General features: G+C 44.0%; 1 protein-coding gene across 5 annotated transcripts; it reads left to right on the forward strand.

The window, feature by feature from the left end:
• Positions 1-74: 74 nt before the first annotated feature.
• Positions 75-21,462, forward strand: LOC117579219 (dual specificity protein kinase splA). Of its 5 annotated transcripts, XM_034264992.1 has the most exons (10): positions 75-800; positions 16,955-17,893; positions 17,953-18,259; positions 19,448-19,558; positions 19,619-19,720; positions 19,782-19,980; positions 20,043-20,647; positions 20,678-20,993; positions 21,061-21,162; positions 21,236-21,462. In XM_034264992.1, the coding sequence occupies exons 2-10, from the start codon at positions 16,995-16,997 to the stop codon at positions 21,418-21,420; spliced, it is 2,826 nt and encodes a 941-aa protein (XP_034120883.1). In that variant the 5' UTR covers positions 75-800; positions 16,955-16,994; the 3' UTR covers positions 21,421-21,462. The 5 variants fall into 5 exon arrangements, with proteins under 5 accessions (XP_034120883.1, XP_034120879.1, XP_034120881.1 ...); XM_034264988.1 differs by having other exon boundaries at positions 20,043-20,993; positions 21,236-21,420; XM_034264990.1 differs by having other exon boundaries at positions 76-800; positions 17,962-18,259; positions 20,043-20,993.
• Positions 21,463-22,510: the final 1,048 nt, after the last annotated feature.

The raw sequence follows: 22,510 nt of genomic DNA on the forward strand, positions 1-22,510 counted from the left end.
ATTTTAAAAAAATATCGATATATTGATATTCTGATATATATTTGACAACCCTTCCCAACCAGCAGTGCTGGTCGTCGTCCAATTCACTGTAGCGACGCTGTAGCGGTAAATACCAAAAAATTAAAAAAAAAAAAAAGGAACAAGAATTTTCCGAAATTTTCCAAACGCGCGTGGAATAACTGTCTATTAAATCCCACTCCACTCCGGGCATGCCGCGAAAACAGTAAATCAAACAAAGTATAATAAAGTTTATTGTCTTGTTTGCCAACAAAATGAGTTCTACAAGTGCATGTTTATTGGTCTCTTTAGCTCTCTGAAATCGTAAACAAATCGTGAAAAAAGTAAAGTATATATAATACAACATAAATATTTAAGTCCAACGCGTTCGTTGCCGATAAAATATTTGTGTTTGGGGTGAGCCGCAACAACAGCAGCGACGTCAGCAGTGCGTGGTGCAAGTGTATTGGTGTTTAACTCGGCCGTCCGATATACATATATACAAGCGTATATGCCAGAATAGCGCGCCGCCCCTCTTGGCAGTGTGAGTGCATCTGACGTACATACGTATGTACATACACACCCGCAAGTAAATAAGAAGAAATTAGCTCATCACAAAAAAAAGTGAAATTTTCTTCCATAAAAGTCTAAAAGTCGAGGAAAATATCAATTCTTTGCATAAGGTGATTGTTTTGTGTGTGCAAGTGGAAAATTAGAATCAACTCCCAGGCTGGACGCAGAGGTAGCAGCAGCATCGGCAGCGATAGCACCCACAGCAATTTGGATTTTTGCTCTCCACGCGGGTAAGATTCACCCCCTCCCCAACGTCTTTTTGCTAAAATTTTCATTACGCCGAAAGAAAAAAAATTTAATATGTATGCGAGAGCAAGCACCTCACTCCATCTCCACTCTCTTGCTTGCTCTCTCTTTCTCTCCTTGGCTTCAACTATCCAATTTAACCTCAACCGGTCTGCTGCTGCTGCGGCCGGCGTCTGCGTCTCCCCGCATGCATGCATGTGTGTATGTGTGTGTGCTCGTTCAAAATGCTCTGCCGCGGTCGGCGTTCTTCTTTAACTCTCGCGTATTATTTCGCCAAAGCTCCAACTTTTTCCTCCTCCACCTTCTCCTTTATATTGACAATTTTTACAGCTTTTGGCGTTCGTCTGTCTGCCGCTGTCGGTGCCAGCGTCGTCGCTGTGACGCCATGGCTTAGGCGATTGTGTGTCGTTTTTTGTTGTTGTTTTCTATTGTATCTGCCGCTGCGCTGCTTGACTGGTCGCGAGGGGGTAGCAGTCTTGTCGTTCCGTTATCTACACACATTTGCGGTGCCCTGAAATGTATCGGCAGCTGCCATGAATGAGCGGGCTTCTGCTCTTGCATATAAAGTGTGTTAATGAACTTTTCTTGTATACGGTACGATTGCAAACTTGGCTAATTACCCGCACGCACTTTCGGGCGCTATGCAACACTTGAATGTTTTCGAGAATGACCCCACACACACACGTACAATAGCCTGCACTTGTTCGGCAACATGGCTCTCTCTCAATGCCTGCCTACCTACCTCTCTCTTTCTCTCTGTCTCCCGCTTTCTGTTTTCCCCTGCTCTCACTGGCTCCCTGTTCGTGGCTATGTTTCGGGAATGCGTGCCGCCAGGCTGTAGCCGGGTAACGAACGCATTTTGGCAAACAGCACGAAAAGTTGCATGCTCCAAAATACACACACACACACACACACATGCAGACATAACCACCTTGCTCTCGCTCTCTCTTCCACTATCTCTCTCTGTCAACAGCACTTGTTATGCTGCTCCCACTCACACGCAGCATGTCGTTAGTTTTAAACTTATTTTGGCATTCTTTATGTGCTACTGCATTCTCTACGTCTTTCCCTTCGACTCGTCTCGTCTCGTACCGTCCCGTGCCGTCTCGATGGCGACCCAGACCCGCATTTCCAGCTGGAGCTACAGCTACAACCGTTGTAGGAGTCTGAGAACTATTCAGGTCGGGGGAACTAGTTCGCAGTGGAGCAGGTCGTCGGCATTAGTTAAATCAGATAATCTTCGCCGCATGCACTCCTCCCACGGCCAAGAGTTTATGGCTGAAGACGGGTAAAATTTTATGTGTTTGAACTTAAGGGAATTATTTAATAGATTAAGCCCCAAGCAAACTGACGGAAATCCAGAAAAAGACTGCTGCAAGAAACCAAGACCGGGAAGAATTTATGATCTAGATTTATGGTTATTCCATTACACTATTAGTTTCAGCGGCTGTGTTATGATAAATCTCTGCAAAGATTGTTTGCATTTATACTTATTACACCTAACATCTACAATTTTTATAGTGTATACCATGGAAATATTCTGTAGTGTAATCAGAGCAGCGTTCTGTATTGGCTCTGCGTTGGGTATACACAAACTTGCATACAACATCCATACATACATACACCAATATACCTGTGCTTGTACCTGCGCATGCATGGGTGTGAGAGAACACCGATATCCGAAATTCTCGTCTTTTCCAGCATTGTATTGGTGTGTTGTTGCTGCAAGTGGAGCAGCAGAACTCGACTTCGACGCTCTGCGGCATGCGACTGCATGCGTAAGCAGCGGCAGTGCACTGTTCCCCTCCCACTTGGGTGCTGAGACCAAGATTTCTTTCAATTTAGGTTAGAGTTTCTTTTACAGTTGCAAGCTAATGGCAGTCGGCCAGGGTCAATGCAAAGTGCATAAAAGATTGTATATGGAGGAGTCTTATTGATGGTGTGTGTGTGTGTGTGGGTGAGTGGAGGTTTGGTCTGAAAGGGAGGTAAATATTATTGCATACTCGATCCATTCCGTTCCATCATCACATATTGCAGTTGTTTTCTATTTCGTTTGCTGCAACAGAAATGCGAATTGTTGAAACCCCACACACAGACACACACTCACTCTCATGTAGTCCCCACCTTACCCCTACCACCCTCTTGCTCTTGTACACACGACACTCTCTCGTGCCATGCTCCTCTATGTACAGTGCTTACAACAACAAAACAGCAAGCCGAAATGCAGTTTAAAGCGCAACTAAAACTAAACAGAGCTCTCCAAGTGGGTGTCTATAAAGGGGGATGGTGGATGTGGTGGTTTGGGGGGAGTGGGTGATTTCTCTATATGTTTCCCCCCGCACGGTACGGGTGTGTTTGTGTATGTTTGGATTTCTATGTATGGAATGGAGAGTGGATTTTATATCAAAAGTACAGTCGCCTATCGCTGTTGTTGCTGTATTTCATAGTTGGGTGTACATATGTTTGTAGCATGTAGGTATGCATGTACGTATGTATGTGTTTGTACATAAATTGCATGTTCATGCTTCAATAGTTGCATGCAGCAGCGTCCATGCCAGCAGCATTGTTGAAAGATAGAATGTGTGAGAGAGTAGCAGAGCGAGAGAAAGAGGAGTGATTGAGAGACTGGGCTCCCTAGGGTGGTGTCAGGGCTATACCTAAGCCTAAGCTTTTGCATTGAATGCGGATGCACCGAAAACTCTCTGGTCTCTGTTGACAACTAAAACAAGAGCCAAACGCCCGAGAAGCCAGCGTTAACAACGAATCAAAATATGCAAACGGTTTGGCACTTCGATTGCGATGAGAATTGCTTTGGCACTTCGATTGCGATGAGAATTGCGATTGCGATTACAAAAGATCATGTCAGTCGTCGATAATGATTGAATTATTAGTGTTGTGAAAGGGTAAAATGGGGAAAAAGACACTTTAATTCGTTTACCCCAGCTTCGTGTCTCCCCTTATAAATATGGTTCTACATAGCTTTGGCTTCTCCTAGCCTCTCCTCTGTCTTCCTTTGACTTCTCCTCTTGCTTTTGCTTCTCTTTCATCCTCCCCACCTTTATCACACTTACCAATGGCCTTTTCTATCCCCCTTCTTCCTTAGGTTGATTTTTTGTTTTTTTTAGCTGTAGCTGTTGTTGCTTTTGTTTTACATATATATTTTTTTATGATTCTCTTTTGTGCTTGGGAGTGTGCGAATGGGAGAGGGAAACTTTCTTACTTCTGGGTGGGGGAAGAGCTTTAGCTTTGCGTGTGCTGAAAAAATCGATTATATGCCGAGAGGGGGCGGGGGGGGGGGGGGGGGGGGGGGGGGGGGGGGGGGGAATCAGCAGAGTGCTGTGGTAACTTAAATTTAAAGCAGATGACAACCCAGAACCCCAGCGCTTCGTTTATTGATTAAACATGTCCAAAAAGAGTGTGGGTGAAAAACTGTCATAAAATTAAGGGGAAATATAATGAAAAACGAAAATTGACTTATTGATTTTGTAATGAGCTCCCTCTCTCTGCCTTGTTCTGTGGCCAGCCCTGGTTTTGCCGTTGAGCAGAAATAAGAGGTGTGTGGTTAGGGTGGGGGAGGGAGGTGTAGAGTGGTAGGGCTTCCGCTTATGTATAAAAGTTTTTTGGTAGCAAGAAAGCAACAACAATATGAGATGGCGGCTGCTGCAGTTGGAGTGGGAGTAGGAGTTGGAGAGTGGTGGCTGCTGCTGCCTGGCGAGAGAGCCTAGGAGAGAGAGAATGGGATGAGAGAAAGGGCTGCTGCTGCTGCCTTGCTGCTTGTGTTGTTTGTGTATTGGGTGCCGTTAGTTGAAATGCAGACTTTTGCATTGTTGTTTGTGGGTGGAAGAGGAAATGGGGGAGATGTCAGATGTAGAAGCAGAAAGGTTCGCAAAGAGGAGGGAGTAAAGCAGAAAGGATGGGTGGTAGGGCGTGCTGTGGCAGCGGAGGCTCTGTGGCTGTAAAATGCCCCGAAACCCGGTACAGCTGTGTATGCATGTGTACATAAACACACACACACACAGAAAGAGAGAGAAAGAGAGTGAATATAAGAGAGAGGAGTAGAGTTAAGTGAAGTGAAGAGCAGAGCATGCAAAAACAGATACATATACAAAACAGGCAATGAGTGCAGGGAGGGAGGCGACCCCCCTCCAGTATGGTCTCGGTCAGGTCCGGGTCGGGTCGGGTCTGGTCGGAAGGAAGCTTAGCTCAGCCAGCACCACACCCCGCATAGCTCAAGTATGCATATAATATCCGGGCGGCTTCTTCCCCAACTCTTGCACCAACCAAAGCCTATAGAAGTGGGGTTAAGGTCCATTCTGTGTGGATTTCCTACCTTATTTCGGGTTGTCCTCTCTCGCTATCTGGGAGGAGTGGGTGGGGCGGATAGTTAGTTGCGTAATCTATGCGTTGATTTGGTTCTGAAACCCGTTGTATATCACTAAACAGACGACTTCCTGCTGGTCAAAACGAATGTGGTTTCGGGTGGTGTGGTATGGTTCGACACTCGAAATGCAAATTTCCACCCAAATTGTAAATCCGAAAATTCCAAATTTGCTGATAGCCAGGGACCCCCATGTAGGATGTCTGGGGGAGCATATGACAATGATGATAACATGGTGGGTTGGTAACCTTTGGCAGGAAATTAGTTTTAGCCGCAACACCTATCCAACAACGCTTCTAACTTTGCCTCTGGCCTGCCCCGTAGCTCAATCAACCATTAATATTACGCAATTTTAATGAAAATGGCAATTAGCGTGGGGGTCGGGTGGGATGGCTACTTGCAAATTCAATATACGGCCCATGTCCCAGGCCCAGTGCAGGTCCCATGGCTATTTATTTATGAAAGAGCATAGCCTCAGACTCAGGTTCAGGTTTCTGTGTACGACCAAACTATAAATTGCAAGCGAAACTGTACCTCAAATGCAAAATGGTGAGTAATCCTAAGCTGAGCGCCATGTTTGGTTGAATTTGAATGGCAGTGGCAGTGGTGGGTGGGGGTACTGGTGCTGGTTCTGGGGGTTGGGTGTATTTTTGGGATGGTTTAGTGGCAGTGGGCCTGTTGTTGGGAGTCGAGGAGGTCGCCAACTTCGATTTTGCGCGTTTGGCAATTATGTGGACATGTGTCTTGATGCCTCCCGGACACACACACATACACATACGTACATACAAATACGCATATGTAGCCTGTATATGTTTTTAGATGTGTGGTAGAGGTAGAATCTCAACGAGACCAAGCCCACACCCCATCCACCCTCAAAGGCCATAGTTTAGTTCGGGAACACGCCCTAAGCCGCCCCTCGAACAGTGGGAAAACGGGAGCAACAACAACCGCAGTTGTAGCAGCTGCGACTACACCTCCAGCCCCCACCACCCCTTAAAAAAGCAACCTTGCTCTCCCCTCCCCCCCTTCCACGATTCTACCCACACCCCGCTGAAGAGTTGCCTGCATAAAATATTTCTAGATACACATTTTTGTTAGGGCAAAAGCAAAAGAAAGAAGCAGAGGAAAGGACAAAAAAAACAGTTACCCAACACACTCACAGACAGGGAAAGGGAAGCTTGAGGGAGTGCTGGGGGTCGAGTTGGGGTTGGGTACGGGCTTGTGTTGCTATGTCGGCAGCCCTCTGGGCCCTGAGGGTGGTGAGGGTGAGACCAGACGAAAAGACTGCGGTATCCACAACCGCCGCTCTTTTCCCCTCCTCTTCCTTCCTTCCTCACAAACATTCATTCCTTTGGGAGGAGCCGCCCACCCACCCACTTTAAAGGGCAACTTTAAAGCTTCGACTAAAGTTTTCCGCCCACTGCCTTATGTATGGACGCAAATCCCCCTATCCGCACCCGCTCTAAGTGTAGTAACTTGTCGAATTTCTGTCATATTGTTGTTTTTGCTGGGTCCCGCCTTGTTTTTCGGTGGTGGAAAAGTTTTGTGCAAAAGTGCGTGGGTCGTACAGGTGGAGGGGTTGGGTGGGTCTGCAGTGAGGGAGGAAATACCATCAACATTACCGCCTGCTTATGACAAGCCGGCAAATTGGTAAAAACAGATTTACTTCCGATCCGAAGAGGAATTTTCATCAGAGCCCTTCGATTTCAATAAAGTTTTCTTAATTTATGTTGTTTTATTTATTAAGAAATAACTTTGCTTTTACTTAGTCCATTGCATAATAAATGCAAAACTTACGGATTATACTTTTGCAATATATTTACTTTGTTTATTGATGAAATCTTGTTGTTGGCAAAGCAACATGCCAAAACTGTTTCTATTTTATGGCAGCCACACTCTTTGATTTTCAGTTCTTTTGCATTCCGCCATTTCTTATACCCTTGCAGAAAGTATTATGATTTTAATCAGATATTTGTAACGCGTAGAATGAAGCAACTGAAACGTGGAACAGACCATCCCATTTTATTGTTGATTGGTAGGAAAATTCTTGATGTCTCACAACTTTGATTGAAATCGAATGACTTTATCAAACCATATCATCTAGCTGCAAGGGTATCACTAGTTTTGACTTTCTGTTTTGCTTCTCGTGTCTTCTCTTTTCGTTTGTTATTGCTTCGCTTTTTTGCTATTTTGTGGTTCTTTAATTGCCTGATTAGCTGTCCGAAGACCGCGCAAACACACGCTCACATGCAAAAGCAGAACCCAACACACAGACATTCAGCCATGCCCCTCTAAATGGAGAGAGAGAGCTGTGTGTTTGCTGCTCGCTCTCTTTCAGAGTCTCTGGGTCTCTCCTCCATTCCGCCTTTGCCTTAGCTTCTTCTCTGGGGCTGCTGCGCTTGGCTAATTTATGCACATTGAAGGTGCTCGCAACATTTTTTTATAGCCAACTCTTTAAAACACAATTCAATAATTTATATATACAAGATGCGTATATGTGTGCACATGTGTATTTATGGTTGTGTCTACATTTCTTTTTAGGTGAGAAATGAAATATGAAAAACATTTGCTTAATTTTTTTTCGGCATTTGGCCTGCACTTTTCAGCTGTCAGCTGTTGTCCCTCTCCCTCTTTCTCCACCGTTTACAGTGCCTCTCTGTATTTGATGTAGTTTTTGTTGTGGCTGCTGTTGTAGCTCTCTCTCTCATTCGGACATTTGCTTTTGTGCCGAGGCAATTGACCGTTTAAATGACTCGCTGCCACTGTCGCTGCTGCTGCGCTGCCCCTTGCCGTGTCTCTCTTTGCGATTGTTGTTGGAAATGTTTGTCTTATGCCAGCCGCTGATCCTCCATTTCGAACAGGGGTGCTTAGAAGAAAACGAAGAAGTTGAATGCCAGGAAGTTGCTTCCTTGTTGGGGGGCCCCCCTTCCTGCCGTTAGCCTTTCATATTATTAAACGTAGTTGCCACAAGTGGCAGGATCTGTAGAAATAGGTTGTCTGTACTTTCGATTTAGAGATGTTCATAATTTATTTACCCTTCTTCTTTGCCTTATGTAGTAAAGTTAACTAAAACACTTTTCATTACATTGATTTCCCCCATTGCCTTTTTTACTGCTTATTTTCATGGTCAGCTCTTGCTGACTAATTATTTATGTATGCTTGATAATTATTGACCAACAACAAAAAACAGAAACAGAAACTGGCGAGCCACTTGGGCTGTTTGCTGACGATCATTTCACTCAAATAATACAGAAAAAGCTGCAGTCCCCCGTCCCCCTCTGACTAAAAGACGGGCAGAGAAGCAGCAGCAAAAAATAAAATAAAGAGAGAAATTCTGGAGGAGGCGACGCGCAGATACCCTTGCAGCTCGATTTGTTTAATATTGTAATATGTAGATATTGGTTACCCTTGTGTGGTTATCTTTTTCTTTCTTAACTTATCTGTAAAGAAAATTTCAAACAATCTTAAAACAGATTATTGAGGGACTGATGGGCATACTTTCATGGTGCAGTTTCAAACTTCTCTGCAGAATAATGACACCCAACTCTGCAAGAGGAGGGTATCAAAAGTGGCAAAGCTGCTTTTTTGTTGGTGTTGTTTTCTTTTGCTTTACCTTTTTACCTGTTTATTTTCAAAGTGTGGCCTCTCGCTCGCACGCGCATAGTCCGCCAATCGCTAGTACATATGTATATGTATGTATGCTGCTGGCACACCAAACAAATATAGGGAGGGGTAGAGAGAAAGAGGGGATCAAGAGAGTGAGACAGAAAGAAAGAGCGCGCACACAAAGACAACTGCAAAACACGCGCGCGGCTCGTTACACGTCATTAAGTGCAAAAAAAAAAGAAATAAGAACAAGCGCATAAAAAATTGTACCGTACATAGTGAGATAGAGGAGATAATAGTATGTATTAGATGTTGCAGCATCAGTTGCTGTGATACCGTTAGTGCATCCATCCATCGTCCACATTTCTCCTCTTGTGCAAGTTAGAGACCTAATTCCAAAACATCTTCTAGTCCAATGTCTACTCAGTGGAGCCATGGGGACTTATGACTTATGAACCAACTAAACTAAATACTAAATAACTAAATAGGCTGTGGAAGATTAACATTTGTGATTCAGCCTTAACAATAAACTGAAAGTAGTACTCAATGTCCGTGCGTATGTTATATGCATGACCAGAGCATGCTTATATACTACTCTCTAGCTGAGAGTGTCTGAATGGGATATACATATGCATTTGTGTCTGTCTGTATTGTAAGTGTCGCCCGCTTATCAGCAAAAGAGAGCTAGAAAAAATGTTTTCTCTTTCTTTTTTTTTTTGCGCTGACATTTATTTTTATACACTATGCATATGCACAGACAAATGTACAATACCTTAAGTATATAAATAAGTATGTATATGTGTACATATATATTTATGTTTGCACATTCTAATCCATGTGTTCGATAAGTGAAGTGTCCAATATTGAAAGTTGGGGGAAATTTACTTATCGGGGACTTGCCAAACCAAACAAATATTCCTTTGCGTACAGGAAATGTGCTTATGTATGTATGTATGTATCTACATAATTATGTATGTACGTATGTATATTAATGTGCAGCGATCGCCAATAAAAAAATACATCCAAACATTTAACTGGCTAGAGCCAATATATGCATACATACACACGAACACATACGTACATACAAATGTATGCATGGGCGAGTTTATATACGCTGCTGTAGGCAGAAAATAACACATTTCTGGAAGTTTCTGCTTGAAACTATGAATTATTATGTTAAACCTAAATCTTTGTGCTAGAAGGGTTGTACATATGTAAGTCTTGAGCGATCACCTACAAATATATATCCTATACATACGTAAACACATCTATACATATTTACATACATAAATATAACCCATTACTACCCCACCTAGTCTTTTGCGTCTCTGAGCGTGTTAAGATACAATTAAATTACATGGTTTCCTGTGTAAATATGTACATATATGTACATATGTATATCATATACTGTAAACATACATAGGTTTATCCACATAGTATTATTTACTGATTTATAGCTCGTGGCTAGTTCAAGGCCCCCTGTGCAAATGTATATGTACATACATATGAATGAATGTATGGGACTGCGTTGAGGCAATTCGTGGACTAACTGTAGTGATTATTGTTTATATAAAAATCTTCAAATGACTCCGTATGTTTTTTTGGCAAAATGTATAATTCGCTTGATATTTATGGTTGCGAGAAGTACATGGACCACGCCGCTCTATCATTACTATTTACCAAAACTGACTATACTTTCAGTTTTGATAAGGATGAAGAGGGCTTTCACAGTTCCGATATTTGTTTAATTATACTAATGGCAAACGAAACTGAAATCTCTCGCTCGAAAGAATTGAATGAAAACGGTTGTACGAGTATTTTTTGCACTTATCGTATCGTAATATGAATGTCAAATGCGTGTGAAAGTGTGTGCGTTTCTGTATTTGCGTTTGTGTGTGTGTAAAGTATCGGCTAACTGGTTTTCTGTTATTTCTTTCGGGCGCCGCTGTCAGGCAGAACAGAGGCAGCGACAGCGCTGCCGGCATACCATTTACGCGTTTCTTTTTGGGGTTATTCTTAACGCGTGCAAGCTTCTCATTTTTGATACCCTTTAATATTCGGACATTAATATTAATAGGTACATATTCGGATTATGGACAAAAATAACGAAAGTTTGTTACATATACTCCGGATGGACTGCAAGATTCGAGGATTTAGCTTTCCACCTTCTGTTTAAATGTACTTTTAATGTACTTTCATCGAATTGTATCAAAATTGTATGTCTGAATGCCTATGGATGTCATCCAGGGTATGAAAAACTTCGACCTCAGAATCTTGGCTTTCTCCTTTTGGTTTTTTGTTGTTGTTATTACAAAACTTTTTATTTTCTCGCGATAAGAAGAGGCATTGCAGGGGCTGCCTTCCCGTGGGAGAGTTGCCAGATAGGGAAAACTGAAAATATGAATGGTGAGAGTTACAGTTATAGTTACAGTTAATGTTGTAACCTAACGGAGGAGGCTCTTAAGTTGTGTTTTTCTGGCCCAAAAACTTTAACAAATTCAGATGTTGTCAATGGACAAGTTCACACATTTGCGCAGGTTGCTCTTATATAAGTGTGTGTGCTATTTATATACTTTTTACATAGGTTATACATATGTACATGGGCAGAATTGCATTCTCTACCGCCACCACTCTCCCCCTTCCAACATATACTTGCTCCCCGTCTTTGCTTTTGTTGTTTCTCTTGCTTTTAGTACATGCTGATGGCTGACTCTGTGTGTCTGTGGCTCTCACTCACACTCGGGCGCGGTACATACATGCATACATAGGCAATGGGTTCAAGTTGTACATAAACCAAACGACCGACCGAACGCTGCTGCCTCTGTCTCTGCCACTGCCACTGCCAGTGGTGCTCTGCCGCGTCGTCGTCGTCTCTGCTTTTGTCTATCCAACCTTACGTACGCCTCTCTACGTCCGTGTGTGTGCGTGTGTTTTATGGCAGCGCGCAAAAAGGCAACAAATCTATTTATTGCAATTTACTCAATATTTGGCACATTTAAAAGAGAAATACATTAACTTTGTTTCCTGCACTTGGTTTCTGTGGAAAAATTTCACTTAATCAGACAAATTACCAGAATTCCCCCTTCCCTTAATTGTTTGTCCTCACTAAAACAAAGATTAAGAAAGACGACCGAAGTTTTTGATTCTCTTCAGGCTTTATAATACGAGTTGGTGAGTTATCTAATGAGTCATGGAACTAAACATATGCTCATGCATGTACTACTCCTAATGATAATGAATGATTTTCTCTTTGCGTTTCAAACATCTGTCACAGAATCATATTCCCTCTCTCTCTCTGCAAGTGTATCAAAATGTTCTTAAAGCGTAGCATTAAATGATGCTTTGGAAGCATCATCATCCTCGGCTTCTTAGTTTTCTGCTGCCTCCAGCAACAACGCCAAAAACAACAGAAACCAGCAACTTGGACAAACAAAACCAGTTTTGAAAGTCATTAATTTTTAGCTTGTCTTTGCATTGTTGCTATTGCGGCTTATGTATTTTTACTGTTTATTTAGCTGGCAACGCTGGTCAAGAGCACGCAAAAAGAAAAGAGAGGACACAAAACAGCTGTGCACTAGCATGTGGGGAGGAACCCCGGCACCTCCCTAGTCCACATTTCCACATGCCAATTACTCAGCAGAGCCATAAAAGACCGTTCACGAGTATTTGTTTGTGCATTTACTTTGACGTGATAAGGAAAGCAAATCCATAATATAATAAATATTTGAAATACCCAGCAACCAAAAGATGATTTGTCAATAACTTGTCGTGTAGTATTAAACGCCACATACTAGTTTGCAATTTCAAAACACACAACATTCCCATTGAACAAATATAAAAGATGAAAATGTATATTTTGCACACTTTTTATTTAACCGTTAAATATATTTTTTGGCAAGAATTGTGATGAAATTCGTTTTTTTGTATGGTGAAAAAAATTGCATTATCTTTTTTACACACAGCAATAGAATATAATTTGTACCCAAACTTTGTATCTGGTTTGTATTTGGATGGAATTTTGTTTTCATTTGGGTACTTAATTCCGCTCTGATTTGTTTTATTGTTGCAAATATGTATTGGTCGTTGGTCTTTCTTACAGTGTGCGTCATTGATTTGCCGTTAATGTTGTGTATAGTTAACCCATTTAGAACTTTTTGGTTCTTTTTGTTTGTTTGCGTTTTCCCCCCACCCAACCCGACCAATGCTTATCGCCTGGCTATAAATAAACGCAATGAGAAAAAAGCAATACACCACAGTGGGCTGCATAATTATAGTGACACTCACAAGATAAGATGCATAGCATATAGATACATATGTATATAAGAATGCATGTGTATGCATGCATGTATAGAGAATGACTATTGGGATGTCACATTTCCATGTAAATTAAAGATAGTTTTCCATTGAGCTGCTCCAGCTTGGAATTGGAACTGGACAATCGTAGGTTAGAGCTCTGTTCTGGGTGCACCCATTGCATCATCATCATCATCCCGGCGGTCCCTTCTCTGACACTGCCACCACCCCGAGCGAACCGAAACCGAACCTCCCAAATCCCAGGCATGGATGAGTAAATATGTATGTACGACGAGGAAGGTCGGTCGGTTGGTTGGTCTCCCCCACCCCTACCCCTACCACCCGTCATATACAACAAGTCGTGCGCTCTCACTCGCTCGCCTGCTTGCTTGCTCTCTCACGAAGCAGCAGCAGCAGCAGCCCACCTCTCCCCCTACCACTCCACTTCAATCTTCTCCTCGACTTGCTTATGTACAATGGGACAGGCAGCAGGCCCAGCCATAAGATATGCGCATTTCTTATAATGCCGAACCGAGAAGTACTATTCATGTTTGTATTTCTTTCTTTTTGCTAAGCCGCCACTTGTTTTGATAATATTTCTTTAACTTATTGAATGCAGCATTGTAATATTGTAATCGAGATATCCTTGAGACACTGTTGATGAGTGGGAATAGCACCCAAATAATATGCAAATCGATTTTAGGTTAGGTTCGGGTTCGGGTTAGCGCCAGAGGGAGCTGGAGTGGGAGTGTGAGTTGGAGAGTGGGGTTTGTGGGTGCCATTGTGGGTGGCCAGACAGCCAGTGTCGACCCCAAACTTGGGTATCCCACTAGCCACCGTCTGACAACCACAGCCACCGCCGCGCTCTCCTCATCGTTGTCGTCGCGTGTGTGCGACGTGCGCTCTCTTCTTCCATCTTGCTCTCGCTCTCTCTGGCATGCCCGCTCTTCCGTTCTCCCGCTCTCATCCGTACACCGCACACTCAAACACATTTTGCTGTTGCTGCGGCTGCTCTTTGCTTTTGTTGTTGGTGCTGCCTTCTGCTGCTGTTGCTGTTGCTGCTGCTGCTGCTCGTCGCGCTATGTACACAACTGTACTTTTGATTTAACCTTATTTCTTTGCTTTTTTTGCGTTGTCGTTGTCGTCATCGGCTTCTAAGTTGCGCTCGCCTGGGATGGCTGTGTAAAGTCTCTCCCCACCCCGCTGGTTGCCTGGCTGGATGGCTATCCTTATCTTCTGGTCAGCTATCGGGCGTCAGTCTAGCGCGTCGCTTTTCCCCTTTCTTGGACAGGTGCCAACGACCGTTAGACGTGGGGATAAACTTGAACTTGCATGCATATGCCACAAACCATGTGCCATCAGTGACCCACTGTAAACCAAAGTCCTGGGGCGCTAATTGAAGCCCATTTAGCGCTCTGATAAACACAATTATGGTCAGGTAAATAAAACTCCCCAATCGTAATGGAAATGTCGCACAAATCGATAAAGTTTTTGTTTCACTAATTCTTCCCTCTTCCACATTCCGACAGAGGGTGATACAAGCACCCATATTGTCTCGCCTCGTTTTACACATATTTGTTAATGCATGTGTGCGTGTGTACATTAAAAAGCATCTATAAAAATGTAAAACTGTATTAATTTAATAAGAAGAGAAAAAAAGCTGACAATCATCAGAGCATACAAAAGCACACGCACACATTTACACAAGGCGCACAGTGGGACAGAGTCCATTAGCATTAGAAATTCAATCAGCGGTTATTGGGTACTAAAAAGCTATAAAAGCAATCCACGCAGTAATGGTGCGAAAGCTGCAACTTGCATAAGTTATAAATACAGATTTATAACTTTGTCTGAAAATAAGGCCAACGGTTGTTAATACACAACAATTTTCAACACAACAATTGCCAATTTAGAAATATTTATTTATTTAACAAACAATATTAGCAATGCTAATGTACATTCATCCATGTTACCACAGGTTTCGACCACTGTAGAAGTCAAGCGCGCAACTATTTAATAGTTTATCAAAACAATCAAAACAATTCGCCTACTTCAGTCCACCGTGCAGAGCTGTTAGTAATCGCAAACGCGGGCGACGACGGCTACGCTGTGTTCGAGTGGCGCACAATCTGATGACGACACAAGTGTGGAAAGTAACGAGACTACGTAGACTGCCGCTTGCGGGGGGACAAGAAAAACGAGCAAAAGAAACGAACGAGAAATCGTGCCCATACGTAGCCGTGTAGGTGTGTGATTGCGTCTGTGTGTGCTCCTGTGTGAGTGCAAACTTTCAAAGCGAGTTAATTTATGGCACGTTGGGAACAGCAGCCATGGGAAATGGGATATTGTTGCTGCTTGCTGCTGCTGCTGCCGCTGCCGTCTTTATAATTATGCCATTCGATTCGCTTTTCTTTTACCAACATTTTCTTGAGGCCGTTCGTTGGCAAAACTAGGCTCTGCTGAAGCTCTCCTCTATTATTATGCGAACTTGATTCAATCTATGCCCAGCCCCAGCCTCTCCACAGTTGCCAGTAGTTGAAAGATTTTAATTTTAGCAGATTTAATTTAAATACAAATAAATTGTTTAACAAATTTCCACGAAAACTGGAGTCGCAGTTTCGTTTTTATAGATTTTAAACCACTGTGAGGGGAAAAAATTAACCTGGGATTTGTTGGACCTGGCTTTGTTGTTGTTTAGTGCGGTGTTTAGTATTGAGGGTCCTGTCGTTTTTTTTGTTATGCCTGAATGGTTCGCAAATCCGTTAAATTGAATTACAGGTCAGGTGGACAGAACAGAATGTGCGACAACTGATTTTGTTTGTTGTTTTAAAATAAACCAAAATTGTATCAATTAAAACACAATTGCTTTGTTCGATGTGTTCCTTTGTTGTAGCCTGGTGGGATTTTCAAATAATTTTTGCTGATTTTTGTTTGTTATTTTGTTTGCAGCTTGTAAATCAGTATTAGCAGGTGAATTGTTGCTTTTGTTGCCTCCCCGTTTTGAGTTGTTTGAAAAGTTTATTCACCTTTCACTCTCACGTGTCGCTACGGTCTACGTCTCTCTGTGTGTATGTGTGTGTGTCAGGTGGTTTGTGTCTCTGCTAGTTCTGGAACTGCTACTACCACTATTGCCACTATTTTTCCCCCCATTGTGCTGCTTTCCCCCACACTTTCCTCACTTTGTTTTCATGTAAATGTTTCTTGTAGCAGCTACTCAGCAGAGCCCCCAGAGCGGCCTTTGTATGCGAAAATTTGTTAAATCGAAAACGTGACTGGCTTGCGGAAGATATTCAAAGTCCGAATGGAAATGGAAGAAATGTTGTACCGCCGCGAACATGCATGCCTACAGCTGCAGACAGACGGAGTATTTATGTACCACTATGTACATCTGTGCAAGCGAATCAGAGAGTTGATTTGTGCGATTTGGCGGAGCTTTCCTTTTTTTTCTGTTGCTTAAGCTCTTGAGATCGCTTGAGATGTTGGAACTGTGGCGGGCGGGGGCTATCAGTTTCGCCTCAACAAGGTCGTCGTCTCAGTAAATTGAAATCAGGATATCTTCATAATGTACATATGTCCCAGGGAGCAGCCAAGCAGCAAATGAGACCTTCACAGTGTGATAAAAGCAACAACAAATGTACAATAAACCGTTAGGGGTTAGTGGCTGACATCCGCCTTGGGAAGTGGGAAAGTGACAGCAAAGGCAGCAGACAAAAAGCAACAAAAACACACGAGGAGAGGAAGCCCAGCCCGAATTTCAACCCTTAATGAAAACCAAACGACCTCCGACCCCCCATGCCATGTCATGCTTTTGCATTTGCATTTGCTTTAATTTGAATTTGCTTGTCTTTCTTATGCTTTCAGTTGCCCAAGATACAGAATCACGACGACGCGACGTGCGAAAATGGCCAAAATGGAGGTCGACGATGTGGTCGACTTGAGTCTGAGCTCTGGCCGGGATCCGGCGTTAACCATAACGCCGGCGCCGTCTTCAACAGCGCTCAGCAATCGGGATCTGCGGGCACTGACGGCCAATAACACGGGTCTAACCATAACGCCGTCTCCAACGCCAGCGCCAACAGCAGCAGCAGGCGCTGCTGCCACCATTCCCGCCACCAGTAGCAACACCAGCAGCACCAGCACCAGCAACAACAACAACAACAACAACAACAACAACAGTAACACTGGGAATGGCACGGCAGGCAGCAGTCCCACCAACAGCAGCTCCACGAATAGCACCGCCACTCCCAGCATCAACAATACAACAACAAACAACACCTCCAGCGGGGGGACTGCAGAGGGAGGAGGAGTACTCACTGGTGGCGGTGTGGATGAGAACAAGGTGCAAAGGCGAGTGCTACGGCCCCGCACGGAGCCCAAGTCATATGCTGAGGCGCCCGACATTGTGCTGCTGCCTGCACGTACCAATGGGCGGCAGCAGAATGGCAACATTGACTCGGAGACGGACGATGAGGAGATGCCGCCGTATGTGCCCATCAAGGAGCTCTCCCACGCCGAGCTGAAGGAGCGCGAGAAGAGCCTGCGCAGGCTGCGGCAGGATCTGCGGAATGAGGAGACCAAGCTGATGCTGCTCAAGAAGCTGAAGCAGTCGCAGCAGGTGATGAAGGAGAACATGGTGGTTACGCCGACCAGCGTGTCGCCCAACAATCCGCTGTCCGCCATACCAGCCGCCCTCACCTCCAAGGGATCGCTGAGTGTGACGCCCACGTCGGCGGTGCCCCAGCCGGCGCACAGCAAGGGCCGCAGCAGTCTGGGCGGCAGTGCAGCTGCCGTCAGCATCAGGTGAGTTTTATACCATGTGATCCCAAGATCCTTTTTAATGTGTGCGTTTCTTTTTTAAGCGCCAACAGCCGGACGGGCAGCTCCAGCTCTGCGGCAGTTGCTGCCTCGGCCATTGCAGCGGCAGCGGCAGCCCTAAGCGGATCGCAGCGTGGCAGCCTCAGCAGCAACTCGATCCTCCCGCCACCCAGAGCCTCACTACCGCCCGGCGCCACATTGGCCGCGGGCACAACCATCACGCCTGCCACCTCCTCATCGCACCGGTCGAGCGCACTGCCGCCGCGCACCAATCTGCCGAATCTCACCATCACGCCCTCGGTGACCATCACGCCAACGTCGGCGCCGCCTTCCAGTCTGAAAGCACGCAATGTGAGTTATTGTAATGTCATCGTTGCCGTAAGCGCCGAGTTTTTTCTCCTCTCCCCCTCTCTCACTCACATTTTTGTTCAGAAAGCACCAAAAATTACCAAAAACCAACAGAAACAACAAAACAAAACACACACAAAAAACAAAAACAAAAACAAAAAACTCACGCTTACCAACACTGCACCGTGCACTATGCGCTTTACTAAACACTAACAAGAATAACCAGCAAGAACTATGACAAGAAGAAAAGGCAACAAATAGGAAATACAATCTATATAGACATCAGACGGGTTCAGAAATTTGTCTAAAAAGTTCATTTGTATTTTTTTAATCATATTTAATATTTGTTTTATTTATTTGTTTAATTTTGTATTAATAATTTTAATAACAATGCCGCGTCCTAGAAGATCCAATCTTTCCCAGCGAAGCCGTAATGCAATTAGGCAACGGAAAATCGCGAGTCAATTATCTGAAATTGAACGAGAACAGCGCCGCGTTAATATAAATGCCCGACGCAAATATTTAAATAATTGCACCGAAGAACAACGAGAAATCGCACGAGAAGCGTCTCGCATTGATACAGGCAGACGTCGGGCAGCTCAGACACAGGAGCAAAGAGAGGCTCCAGGTGGAGGTCGAGAAGAAGTTCAAGCTAAAAGAAATGAATTAATCGCTCAAGAACAAGTTCAAGCTAAAAGAAAAGTTTCAAACCAACAAATGGTAATTAAATATTTAATTGAAAAATTGAGTTTAAAGTATCCCCAAGCAGCTCGGGGTCTGAATTCTCGATTATAGCTCTTTAATGTTAGGAACTTCACCACTAAAGTATTTTCTAGAAAATAGTAACTAGTTCTAGAAACAAAAGAAAATTTTATTCTGATATCCCAAAATGGTAGAAAAAGCCTACTATCACTGCATATTTCTTGCTGTGCAACACTGGTTGTCACTTTTCCAACACTACTAATACCACTAACACTAACATACACGTCTGTCACATCACATCACATCAGCCGAAAGTCATTCACTTCTCAATAGGCTCCGTGCAAAAAGTGACACGACAAATTTTAACTTAACTTTCTACGTATTCATTGAATCTCGTCTAACCTAACGCTCAACTATTAAACGCTATAAATTGCTCTATATTCGCATATATTTAAACAAAACAAAACAAAAATCGTTGAAAACATGCAGCCTAATATTTCGGATAATTCGAAGGTACCTGGAACCATAAGCAACTCTGTTTCCATCACACCGGCGCCGCCGCTATCGCAAGCGCATCAGAATCAGCTGAACGATCTAAAGGTGAGTAGAGAAATGAGAATATTTAAATCAGGTGTTTGGATTTATAATAATTAATTGCAGAATGATCGCTCTACGCCACGCGAGGATGCACAGACGCCGGCACAGCGCCAGGCGGCGGCTAAAATGGCACTGCGCAAGCAGCTGGAAAAGACTTTGCTACAGGTGAGAGAGAGTTGAACCAAAGAGAAAAGTGTAACTAAAACATATTTAAATTTTTCAATAGATTCCCCCACCAAAGCCACCGCCACCAGAGATGCACTTTATACCCAATCCCAGCAACACGGATTTTGTCTATCTGCTTGGACTGGAGACGGTCGTTGACTTTTTGACTGTCAACAAGAAGGCCAATGCTGTGGCAGCACCCTTCCGATGTGCACAATGCAAGATTGACTTTACACCCGTCTGGAAGTGGGAGAAACAGAGTAAGAAAATCGCAAGAGGAAACCCAAAAGAGAATGAAACTAATCAGAAAATGTTTGTATAGCCAACAAGGATCCCAAGGTGATTTGCGAGCAGTGTGTCACCTCGAATGTGAAGAAGGCTTTGAAGGCGGAGCACACCAATCGACTGAAACAGGCATTCGTCAAGGCCTTGCAGCAGGAGCAGGAGATCGAGCAGCGTTTGGCCAGCCAGAGCAGTCCATCGCCCGTGGATACGCATGCCTTGAACAATGTCAGCGCCTCGCTAACCGTGTCCGCCGCCAGCAACTCCTCGTCGCATTCGCATCAGCACCAGCAGGCGCTGCAGCGCGAGCGAGAGCGTGAACAGCTTCAGGCGTCGCATGCCTCGGCAGCGGCTGCACTGGTCAATCTGCCGCCCTCTGTGACGGTCATACCGACCAAGTGTCAGACGCCAACGCCAGCGCCTAGACCCACGCCGCCGCCACCACAAAACCAGCCCACACCACCGCCCAGCACACCGCGTTCGTCGCGTGCCGCTGCCACAGCCGCAGCGGCGGCTATAGCTGCCCAGCAGGCAGGTATCCTCAGTCCAGGACCCACGGCAGCGCACCACCACGAGCCAGCGTCCTCGTCGCGCTCATCACGCAACGATCGCCACGATCATCATCACCACCAGCAACAGCAGCAGCAGCAGCAACAACAACAGCAGCAACAACAACAACAGCAGCAGCAGCAGCGTGACCAGCAACGGGAGCTGCAGCAACAGCAGGCACAGAGCTATGACAAGTACTCGGCAGCCACGCTGGCAGCGGCAGCACATCTCAGTGCCATGGGTGGCATGAACCTCAATCTGGGTAATCTCAGCCAGCTGGGTAATCTCAGCCAGCTGGGCAATCTGGCGGCACTCGGCGGACTGGGCAACTTTGGTGCCTCATCGTCGGCCAGCAGCAATCAAGCTGCTGCGGCAATGGGCAACAACTCGCCAGCAGCCACAGCGGCAGCCATGCAGGCTTTCCAACAGCAGCTCTTCAGAGGTAGGAAAATCAATCAAAATCTTGATTTGGTGACTTTATTAATGTCATAAATGAATTTTATTTGCAGCTTTGGGTCAGGGTTTGGGTGGCAATCCACAGCATATGATGCAGTTGGCACCACTCTTGTACTCCTATCAGGTGGCCATGGCGCAGGCGGCCCAAGTGGCAGGTGAGTGCAGAAAACCTTAAACATGCATAAAGAAAGACCCTTACTAAAGGAGTTTCCCTTCCGCTTTCAACAGCTTTCAACAATAACAACAAAAAGAGCAGCTCGTCATCGGGCTCGTCCAAGAATTCGAGTAATGCCAACAGCATGGCGGATGTACAGCGAGCGGCGGAGCTGCAGCGTCAGTATCTGTTGGAGATGATTCCACCACAGCAGCAGAGCGGAGCAAGTGGCAGTCGCCAGAACAACTGGAAGGCCTAAGGCTACCAAATAACAACCAACAACCACAACAACAACAACAACTATTCTTATGGTTTTCTTGATTAGGAAATTTTATAATTTAAAAACAGAAAAGAATAAGAAGGAGAATGCAGAAACAAAAACAGAAAAAACTAATAAGAAAACATTAAATATAAACGTATCTATTAATTATGCTATTTGTAAACAATAATTATATTATAATTATACAACAATTATACAAAGCAGAACAAGCAACAAACAAAAACCGATCTAAGCCCAATTGTTAGTAGTTTTTCCTTCGTTTCGTTGACATAAAGTGGATTGATTTACAATACAGAGCAGAGCCCAAAACGATATGCCACGAATATATTATGTATGTAGCAAACGATAAATGAATGAATGCAAAAACAACAACCTTTAAGCTCCTAGTAATTGAATATATTATATATTAAATATGAATAATAATGAATGCCTAGCCGTAAGACGATTGATTGCCCCGTTTTCTAGGGGCCACATCCATACCCATCCCTAAGCCCTACTCCCCCCCACAAACAAAAGATTTTTGTAATTGTTAACCAGCCTCTTTGGGTATTGTAAAACACTGCGATGGGCACAAATAAGTCCCAGAAATCGAGAGATGATCAACCATTTTGCCGTACAATTTCTTTAGTTTTTACCATCGTGACTAAATATATAAATTCTATTTTTTAATCAATTTTAAGCGTATGACTAGAAATTAGTTGTAAACAAATTTGTTAGGGTATAATAAATTACAGAAAACAAATTACACAAATTCTTGTATTGCCAGTCTACCAACATCAACATTTACACCCAACAAGCTATATATCATAATCAGTTCCGATTAAGTCCTTACACCATGCCTTATCCATGTTACAGCTCCAGTTTGAAGTTAGTTTTACTGTTATTTAATTGAAGCAGAGACCAGAACCCGATACCGAACCCGAAACCGCACCCGTACCGCCCCATCTTAGGAAAGCTCTTTCTACTTCAAAATACATCGAAAACTAAAAGCTAATCCCTATAATATTGTAAATATATATGAAAAGCATGAAATATCTTCGGTAAACCGAAATTTATATACTCTTCCCAT

This window comes from Drosophila guanche, unplaced genomic scaffold (assembly GCF_900245975.1).
Source record: "Drosophila guanche unplaced genomic scaffold, DGUA_6, whole genome shotgun sequence".
Taxonomy (NCBI): Eukaryota; Metazoa; Arthropoda; class Insecta; order Diptera; family Drosophilidae; genus Drosophila; species Drosophila guanche.